Genomic DNA, 10,668 nt, shown 5'->3' with positions numbered 1-10,668 from the left:
TTCTGCTTCTACTTCTATTTCTCTTTTTCTTATTCTACTAGAGCTACTAGCTACACCACTATCTACTGTAGTCCTAAGTGGAAAGGTGTCTTCAAAATATATTGCATCTCTGGCTTCTATGATAGTATTGTTACTAATATCACTTTCTTCTGAATTAATCACTAGAAATCTATTGTCATTACTATTGGCTGCATATCCTATGAATATGGCATCCACTATTTTAGACCTAATTTTTTTCCCTTAAAATCAGGTATTTTCATTTTTGCCAAGCACCCCCACACTTTTAAATAGCTAAGATTAGGTTTTCTATATTTTCAAACTTCATATGGGATTAAATCATTATTTTTGGAGAAAATCCTATTGAGGATATAACAGGCTGAAACTAAACCTTCCCCCACAAATTCTCTCGTACTCCTGAACTTATAAGCATGGAGTTAATCATATCCATTAAAGTCCTATTCTTTCTTTCTGCTACTCCATTTGATTAGAGAGAATAGGGAGCAGTCACTTCATGAATGATTTCATGATCTGCACAAAATTGAATTATATCATTAGATGTATATTCACCTTCCCGATCTGATTTAAGGATTTTAATTTTCTTTTGCTGTTGGTTCTCAACTTCGATCTTAAAAATCTTAAATTTGCTGAGCATCTCATCTTTGGTTTTAATTAGGTAGATGTAATAGAACCTGGACAGATCATCTATGAAGGTCACAAAGTATCTGTTACCTCCTTTAGAAGTTCTACCAAAGTCACAAACATCTCTATGGATCAACTCTAATAGATCTGAATCCCTATTAACAGATTTAAAAGGCTTTCTAGGGAGTTTGGCTTCTACACAAATTTCACATTTCTCATGGTTCTTAAGATCACTTTTTGGTATTAAATTTAGGTTCATTAGTTGCTTAATTGTATTATAATTTACATGACCTAATCTACCATGCCAAATAGAAGGAGGTTCTATATTCATGATCAAAGAATTTTCATTTATTGAAGGAACTATTACATTCAACTTAAACAATCCTTCACTTAAGAATCCTTTTCCAATAAACATTACACCATGAGAAATTACAACTTGATTGGACTCAAAAACAAGACGATAGCCTTGCTAGACAAGCAAGGAACCACTAATGAGGTTTCTTCTAACAATTGAAACATGTTGGACTCCGTGCAAGGATAGAACTTTTTCAGAGGTAACCTTTAAGTCTACACATCCCACTCCTAGCACATACACCTCCGAGCTATTTGCCATAATCACAGCTCCTCCACTTGAGACCTGGTAAGAAGAAAACCAGGAGCGATCCGAACAAATGTGAATACCAACTCTGGTATCAATCCACCAATCAAGTGCTTGTAAAGTCATGTTAACTTCAGGAGTGAAAGAAACAGACTTGAAAACAGTCTCAAAGAAGCCAGCGCCGAAAGTCACCATATTGACTTGAGCACTGGTTGTGTGTGGACCTTTCTTCTTGGATTAAAGATGTGCAGTTTTCTTATAGAAGCACTGGAGGGCTAAATGGTTGGTCCGACCACACACATAACAAAAATGAATACCACCTTTCTCTTTCTTCTTCTTTTGCTCCTGGGATTGCATAGGTTTTCCATTGTAGTGGTTAGGGTTTCTAGGGTTGTAGGGCTTCTTTTTGTAATGCTTATTTTTGCAGGGTCAGTTCTGATTTTTTCTAGGTGGAGCCTCTACATTATAAGCATTGTTTTTATGTCCAATAGAGATTTTACTCCTGAGCCTATGTTGCTCTTCAATTCTAATCGAGTTCAAAACTTGGGTTAGGGTGAGACCTTCTTGGGTATAGCTCAGAGTCTTAGCAAAATCAGACCAAGAATTGGTTTGTTGGTCTATCAGACAGGCTACCTAGAATGATTCATCTAAATTAGTTCCATTGCCCTAAGATGGTGAATCAGAATTTCAAAATCATGAATTTGGTCATTCATAGGCTTTGAGTCCACCATCCTAAAGTTATTGAAGTCGGAGGCCTTGAACCTCTTTACTCCAGCATCATCAAGACCATATTTGCCATCTAGGATGTCCTAGAGTTCTTTGGCACTCTTGGTTGTGTAATAAATGTCATACAACCTTTCAGAGAGGGCACCTATGATGCTATGGATGCAATGATAGTCTATCTCATTAGGTGTCCTACAGGGTGTGCTGGTGGAGACAGAAAGTTCAGTTTGGGAGGAGGATAAACTCCAATTTTGGGTTTGAGTTTTGGCAAGTAGCAGGTCGTGAAGTAGTTGGGTTGGACCCGTTATCAACTTTAGTAGTGCTCTCACTTATGGCTGAGATCAATCCTAATGTAGTGAGCCAGAACCGCATTTGGTTCTGCTACCTCCTAAAGTTATGGCCATCAAATTTTTCAGATTTAGCACTAAGATGATTACTAGTATTAGAGGCCAAAGGTTCAAGGTTATAGAGAAGGGATAGAGACCTGAATGAAGGCAAAAAGTTTATGTCAAAAGATTGCACTAAAATTTGTATTAAATTTTGAATGTCTAGTTGATATATCTAAAAAATAATAGCCAGATCAGCTCTAGATCGGTTGTGGAGTACTAGGCTCACTTAAACACAAACCTTTCTTAGGCATGTATGCCTTTTTGACAATTTTTTTTTTGACACTATTAGTTAGTGGATATAATCACTAGAAATCACACAAATTCAATTTTTGCAAAAGCCTAAGTGCAAACTTAAATTTGTTATTATGGATTAATCAATTTCTAAATTTTCCGTTTGAGTTTTGCAAATTAGTAATAATTGATTATTAATTTAGTGCTAGCTAGACAATTATTATAATTGAAATCTAAAATATCAATTAATGAATTATATATTAGAATTGATTTATTGCCTTATTAGAATAATTAATTACTAATTTTGTGCCAGCAAATTAATTATTGTAATTGAGATCTAAAATGTCAATTCAATGAATTATATATTAGAATTAATTTATGGCCTTATTAGAATATTTGATTACTAATTTTGTGCCAGCAAATCAATTATTGTAATTAAGATCTAAAATGTCAATTCAATGAATTATAAGATTTATTACCTCATTAGAATAATTGATTACTAATTTTGTGCCAGCAAATCAATTATTGTAATTGAGATCTAAAATGTCAATTCAATGAATTATAAGATTTATTACCTTATTAGAATAATTGATTACTAATTTTGTGGTCATAAATCAATTATTGTAATTGAGATCTAAAATGTCAATTCAATGAATTATAAAATTTATTATCTTATCGGAATGATTGATTGAGATCTAATAAGTCAATTCAATGAATTAATTATTTTGTATTAATCAATTTTCAAATTTTTCGTTTGAATGGGATTTGGAAATTACTCCTTGAGAAATCCAAATGGTGGTATAATAAACCTCTTGGAGGTTAAACAAATTATTACCTTTTTAGAATGATTTACTGAATTATATATTACTAGCAAAAAAAAAAAACAAACACTTCTTTGGAATGTTAGCAATATATCACCTAGCTAAGCAAATAAATCTAATAATTGCAATTAATAGAAATTCTTAAAAGAAATTATATATATATATATTATTCGATATGAAAACAAATCTATTTTATCCAAAAAAAAATCTATTCTAGCATAAAATAAATTTATTTATTTAATAAATTCAAATCATAAAATTATAAATCCTATAGATCCACTAATATTAAATTTAAAGCAAAAGTAAGAGAAAATAGCATGATTGAAGGTAGGTCAAAGTGCGTAGACGCTGTCCCAAAAAAGTATTTGGCCCCACGTACGGGGGCAGCACATCAAAATAGTCCAGATAAAAGGAATCTTCCACAAAAGACAGCTAGTCAAGATAAAGATAAAGAGAAATCAGCCATAAAAGGCACCATACCAAGTCAAAGAGGGGAGAGACGAAGAGATAGAGCAGGCAACCATGGCGTTTGGAGCAGTGGAGGCGCTGTGGAGAATAGGATGGGGAGCGGTTGGCCTGCTGTTACTTCTATGGGCTTGGAGAGGGTTGGAGCGGCTTTGGTGGAGACCAAGGATGCTGGAAAGAGCGCTCCGGGCCCAAGGGCTGCGGGGCACCCGGTACCGCTTCCTCTACGGGGACCTCAAGGAAAGCGCCCGGCTCAGCAACGAGGCCCGGGCCAAACTCATGCCTCTCTCTCACGACATCGTCCCTCGGGTCGCTCCCTTCCTTTATCGTGTCATGAAGGAAAATGGTAATAATTTTGGAACTTGGATGCTTTGGATCCTTGAGTCCTAGGGTCACTCCCTTCTTTCATCGTGTCATGAAGGAAAATGATTTCCGCTTTTTCTCTTATTTTCATATTAGAAAAATTCATATACAAGGACAAAATATTATGATAAACACCTTATTTTAATAGATAGAGAACCAACTGTCTCACCATGGATAAAGTTGAAACATTTTTTTTTAAATAAACTTGATCGAAGCATTTTAACTAGATAGCTTTGAGGCCAACACAAATGCAAAGTTGCCACACTAAAGAATTCCTTGCTACGGCTATGGTGATTGAGTGGATTCGAGGGCAGCATTCGGCACCCACTCCTTTTAGATGTTCGTAGACTTGCAGGAGGGTGTAGCACTTTCCGGGCTTTTCATGTCTGTCGGTAGGCAAATAGTGCAGCAGACTTTGTCACCTTTAATGTGGCATATCATGCGGGAAAGTTTATTTGGGTGGATCAGGACTCGGTTCGGTTCATAGTATGAGCAACCGCTGCAGCAAAAAAAAAAATCTTGCTCAAAATACTAAATAAAAAAAATTACTCTCTTTTTTGTTTGGGCTCCATCTTATCTGGAAGTAGATCGCCAACATGCTGTTTGCACCTATTAAACGTTAAATAAGTATTTATTTTGATGGACGCGACTTCCATTTTGCAATATTTTTGTTATAAAATAACTGTCACAAGAAACTGTTGCCAAAAAAAAAATTTTAAAAAAAAAACTATCACAGGCAACAGTTGAACGGTTTCTACCTTATTTACACGACCAGTTTGATGCAGGTAAAACGTCATTCACTTGGTTCGGGCATCATCCGAGAGTAGCCATTATGGATCCAAGACTGACAAGAGAAATTCTGTCCAACAAGTTTGGTCACTTTGAGAAGTCAAACTCACATCTTCTAGTTAAGTTATTGGTTGGAGGACTCGCAAGTTATGAACGTGAGAAATGGGCCAAACATAGGAGGATCATCAATCCTGCTTTCCATTTAGAGAAATTAAAGGTATTTCAGTCATCCAGAATTCTATGAAGAAATTGCTTGTGAAATGCCATATTTTACTTCCTTATGAGAATTAGACTTTGCCAGGCGGCTGAACCAAAAGAAAAAAAAAAATTTTTTTTGCATCGATATCCTTCTAAATATTAGATTTTGCGCGAATATCCTTTCAAAATTAATATTTACATTTATACTCTCGTAAAACTCTATTATTGTATAAATGCTCTTAACATAACGGTTGCTCCAACAGTATTAAAAAATTATATTTATATTAATTAAAAATAAAATAAAAATTTGAAATTATACTATTGTCCTTCAGTTGTCGGGATCGCCTGCGGGCGTTCGTGAGATCGCGATCGCGATCCCGTTCGCCCGTGGGCGTTCTCCTTCAATTTGCCTGTCTTTGACTTAATTATGCCATTTATGATGGATTTGCACCCCCTACTATCTCTCTGTTCGTGAATATCGTACAAAATTTATTCGTAATTGGTAGGTATTTATTGTGTGTGAAGCTTTACTTTTTGTTTCTTTCTTTCTCTTTCTTTTTGGTCGTGGAGGAAGCTTTTTTGAAACATAAATCTTACACCTCATAATAATTAATATTGATCTGCCTATTGTACCAAATTGACGAACTAGTTGGAACAGTAATGCCCCATACAACATAGGAGTCCTTTATTTGGAGTGTTAGATCCGAACTCAGTTTTTCTACATCAGAGTGCAAATAACGAGGATGGTAACATGGTTCAACATATCAGCCAAAATTGGCATTGCAGGCTTGCAGCATTGCGAGGGTTTATTTCGGAACCAAAGACAGAATATGCAGCAACTAAGTGCATTGCCCTTAGTGTTAAGAGCTTGGACAACTAAAAAAGTGGGGGAAGGCATTGTTTAAAATAAAGAGGATAATTTTCATATTCCTTGAAAATGCAGCCTTTCACATCAAGCTCAACATAAAATTTTCCTAATTTATAAATACATAATTATGAAGCCTATCACATTAATTAATGTATCTAAATTTTTTCCACCTACTAGAATTTCTTTTTGCATATATACCCTTCTAAAAATAGAAAATTGCATGAATATTTTTGTAAAGTTGCTATTTGCTTGTATACTCTTATAAATATTTTTATTTGCACGTCTACCCATTAAGAATATTTTAGTCATTTTAATTTGAAACCGTTAATTTTTAACGGCATTAGATGGCATGGGTACATATGCAATAACAAGAATAAAGAAGGGTAAAATAGCAAAACAAGTGTTTTAAGAATGTATACATGCAAATATCAATTTTGGAAGGGTATTCATGCAAAATTCGATATTTAGAAGGGTATTCATGCAAAAAATCCAAAAAAGATTACAACACTTGTTCATAGTTGAGTGGTGATTGATGGCATTCTACGTTCTATATATGTTGATTTTTTTTGCAGTGCATGCTGCCAGCCTTTTCTACTTGCTGTGATGAGCTGATAGATAAATGGGACAGGCTTGTAGCTTCCAAAGGATCTTGCGAACTGGACGTATGGCCTGAATTCCAGAGTTTCGCTGCAGATGTCATCTCCCGCACGGCATTTGGTATCAACTTTAGGGAAGGGCAACGGATATTTCACCTCCAAGAAGAGCAAGTTGAGCTTGTAATTCCAGCTCTTCAAAATATATACATCCCTGGTTTCAGGTTTATTGTTTCTCTTTTCCTATTAATTTTATTTCAGTTTTCAGTAACTTCAGAGGAACAATATCCAATATGTAAAAAAATCAAAAAAAACATATTAAAAAAACTTCATCCTATTTTATTTCTCAATTCTAATAATATTTCTCGGAGTAAGTGCTAATGGAAATCAAATCATTATAAAAAAAAAAAAAAGAAGTCACTCGTGTTCCTTCATTATCAAATCATTACTTTCATGCTAGAAATGCAAATTATGCTGGTGATGCTTCTTTTTTTCCTCTAAAGAATTGAATCCCTCAAAATCGTATAGATTTCACGTTGTTAACTTGAAGGAACACAATAATAATAGGCTCCTAAACCTTGTCAAAACAACTGACGATGAAAATTGACTTGATACCGAAATAAATGAACCTTTGATGCAGGTTTCTGCCTACCAAGAACAACAAGAGAATGAAAGAAAATGATATCCAGATTCGATCGCTTCTCAGGAGCATGATCGAGCGGAGAGAGGTGGCTATAAGAAAGGGAGGAGCTAACAATGAAGATTTGCTAGGCCTGCTAATGGAATCAAATTTTAGGCACTCCAAGGAAAACGAAGGAGGCTCCAAGAATTCTGGGATGAGTATTGAAGATGTGATCGAGGAATGCAAGCTATTCTACTTTGCTGGGCATGAGACAACATCGGTTCTTCTCACATGGACATTGGTAGCGCTAAGCCTGCATCCGAGTTGGCAGGCGCGTGCAAGAGAAGAGGTTCTACAAGTCTTCGGGGGAAATAAGCCCGACTACGATGGCTTAAGTCGATTAAAGATTGTGAGTGATATATTTTTATGATTGCTCATATCAACTGTTTACGCTGCATTCCTTGAGAAAGACTGATTTCGAGTAGCTAATAAATTTTTACATTAGAAAAGAAGGCAGCTTATAATTGCTTCCAATAGTCTTTTATTGGTGTTTTACATTAATTGCTGTTTCAAAAAAAAAAAAAAAGGTTTCTTATTGGACAAATTCCTCAGATGTTTCAAATTTGCTTCAGGTGACGATGGTTCTGTATGAAGTTCTTAGATTATATCCTCCAGCAGCTTTGCTCGTAAGGAAAACCTACAAGGAAATGAAATTAGGTCAGTTCACCTTTCCAGAAGGAGTACAACTCTTGCTGCCTATAATCTTCATACATCATGATCCAGAATTTTGGGGTGAAGATGCTTCGGAATTCAATCCAGAGAGATTCGCCGAGGGAGTTTCGAAGGCATCGAAGATTCAAGGTGCCTTCTTTCCATTCGGTGGGGGTCCTCGAATCTGCATTGGTCAGAACTTTTCGATGATGGAAGCCAAGATGGCTTTGTCTAGGATTCTTCAACATTTTACATTCCAACTTTCACCATCCTATGCCCATGCTCCTTATACTGTAGCAACGATTCATCCGCAACATGGTGCTCAAATCATCTTACACAGGCAGTAAGAGCATCTTTTCATCAATATATCACACTCGATATTGCCGACATCATTATCATCAGCATCAATGCCGTCAAAAATCCCTGGTTTTATCTTGAGGTTCATCAGGTGTATAATCCATTCGACGTGCTGCTTTTGTGAATCCTTGTAAGGAATTGGCTGAACCAGAGTCCAATATATAGTTGAGCCTAAGATTTATAGCTGTATTTGACTTATAGAATAACAATTCAGTAAATGTCTGGCTGTCAGGACATGGCAATCTTATTCAAGTGCTCAAACATCTTGTCTACTCGTTGTCAGACAATTTTTAGCTGTTATGATTTGGTTGTTGATTAGTCTTTGAACAGTGGAATGTTGTGTCAGAAAACTGCCGAGCATTCTCCAATGTGCTGGCTTGATTTTGCTACCATGGGAAAGAACTAGGAGTCTGCATGCGTGCACGTCCATGCTTGCCAGTATGTTTTGTCTATTTTAGATAATAGTTCCATGATAATTTTTGGTCAGGAGACCTCCTCTTTCCTTGCAGGGCATGAGGAATTCCTAAGCTTTTCAGTCTCCTTGCTCTAGTTCATCCATGTTCAGGTCCTGATTCAGTTGGAAGAAGAGGTGCAAAATATACCTTAACTTGAGCCACGAGAGAATTTAAACTAAAGTTTACCTTTATCTTCTTAAATTCATTGAGTTCCTTTCTAATCGATACATATATACTTACACCAAAATTGTGGATCCCTAGAAAGGTAACTCTTTGGAGAAGGGACTTATCTAGAATCTGCAGGAGTGAAGTTAGACCCATCCAAAATTGCACTTGTTGCAGTCAGAGAATTATTGATACGGATTTGGTTGCATAACCTTAGCAATAACATCTTAGGAGTGCAAGTTGGTGATATTACATGATGCGAATGTACCTACATAATTTCTCTAGGTTGAAATTAACCGTTAACACAAGTAAAATTCTTATACCAGTCCGCCTTGGCAACCAACTCAGCAGAAAAGAAAAATAAAGCAAAATAAGAAAAGAAAAATATAAAATATAAAAGCATCATCTAACAGATATCCTAAGAGATTGAGACTACTCGTCTCATTAAAACAAAAACAAAAAAAAACTAAATTCCTTCGTCAAAGGTATATCTCACTAGCTCAATTATGCGCTCCTCCTCGAGCAACTGCTAGCATGCCATGTTGTGGATATGTATCTCAACTGTCAACTCCATCTCTTCGACTCCAGTATCAAGAGCTTCTTGGCCTACCGTTATGGCGAAGTCTGTGAGCTCCTCCTCCCAGAACCACACAGCGCTCGGATTGTTGTAACGCACATGAGAAATGATTTCAGGAATCATATCATTAACAGCTCGCGGATCCACCAAGTGGCCGAGATATAAGGGAAAAACTTTGAACTCCGGTGCGCAAAGCAACCCCTGACGTCCATGGGGGAGCTCGTAGAACTCGGAGACGTGGAGGTGGACGTCCACCGGGGCCTGATGGCTTTTTTCTTTTGTGTCTATGCCACCTGATTGGAAAGGTACTTAACATTTCCTTAATACCCAAACCCAAGAAGATCAATCCACAGGAGATAAAGGAGTCTCGCCCTATAAGTCTTTTTTTTATAAGATTGTGGCAAAGGTGCTAGTTTCTAGGCTAGAGAGTATATATCATGAATAATTTTATTGCTGAGAAACAAGAAGCTTTTTTTCAGGGGCATTACATATCGAATACTATCTTAATAGTATAGGAAAATTTTACATCGGATGGAGAGTTCTTCTAAAAGAAACGCATTAATGGTTCTTAAAATTGACATGGAACGTGCTTACGATAGATTCTATCGGACTTTTTTGAGAGCTATTTTAGGGAGCCACGAATGTGATCCTGCGTTCCTCGAGTGGTTTATGCTCTGCGTTTGCCATCCTAGCTTCTCAGTCTTATGAATTGTAACTCTCCAACGTGATTGGAACCTTTCTTTATTGCATCAATTTTTCCCTTCGGAGCTGATTCAACAAATTTTATGTGCCCCGAGGGAGAGCCCGTGATACATACAAGGAAATCTTGATGCCCTCTGAGGTTGTTGCCCAAGGAGACAACCCAAGAGGAGGGGTGAATTGGATTTGGATTAATTAATGACAAATTAAAACTTGATTAGTAAATAATTAAATCTAATGCAAGCAGGTTAATTAAGCTACTTGATGAGGAGATTGGAAGAGACAAATAGCCAATGCAAACACAAGAAAATTTTATAGTGGTTCGGAGCCAACCTTTGCTCCTACGTCCACTCCCCAAGCTTCACTTGGAAGTTCACTATAATCCCTTGGATTACAGCCGGTTGT

General features: G+C 36.4%; 1 protein-coding gene across 1 annotated transcript; it reads left to right on the top strand.

Annotated features, from left to right (window-relative positions):
* Positions 1-3,907: 3,907 nt before the first annotated feature.
* Positions 3,908-8,619, top strand: LOC103698045 (cytochrome P450 CYP72A616-like). The gene is made up of 5 exons (XM_008779999.6): positions 3,908-4,212; positions 5,015-5,235; positions 6,657-6,901; positions 7,318-7,708; positions 7,932-8,619. Exons 1-5 carry the CDS (start codon positions 3,924-3,926, stop codon positions 8,355-8,357), a joined length of 1,572 nt encoding a protein of 523 aa, XP_008778221.4. The 5' UTR covers positions 3,908-3,923; the 3' UTR covers positions 8,358-8,619.
* The last annotated feature ends 2,049 nt before the right edge of the window (positions 8,620-10,668 follow it).

Source organism: Phoenix dactylifera, chromosome 1 (assembly GCF_051530095.1).
Source record: "Phoenix dactylifera cultivar Ajwa chromosome 1, Ajwa_hap1_PhDact_Kaust_v1.1, whole genome shotgun sequence".
In the NCBI taxonomy this organism is placed as follows: domain Eukaryota; kingdom Viridiplantae; phylum Streptophyta; class Magnoliopsida; order Arecales; family Arecaceae; genus Phoenix; species Phoenix dactylifera.
Note: the sequence above shows the minus strand (reverse complement) of the source record. Positions and strands in the feature narration are given on the sequence as shown.

Bases quoted from the DNA above. Each gene is read 5' to 3' on its own strand.
- LOC103698045 (XM_008779999.6), top strand. From the start codon at position 3,924: ATGGCGTTTGGAGCAGTGGAGGCGCTGTGGAGAATAGGATGGGGAGCG. The intron at 6,902-7,317 runs GTTTATTGTTTC...CCTTTGATGCAG, and splicing joins ATATACATCCCTGGTTTCAG to GTTTCTGCCTACCAAGAACA. The intron at 7,709-7,931 runs GTGAGTGATATA...AATTTGCTTCAG, and splicing joins GCTTAAGTCGATTAAAGATT to GTGACGATGGTTCTGTATGA.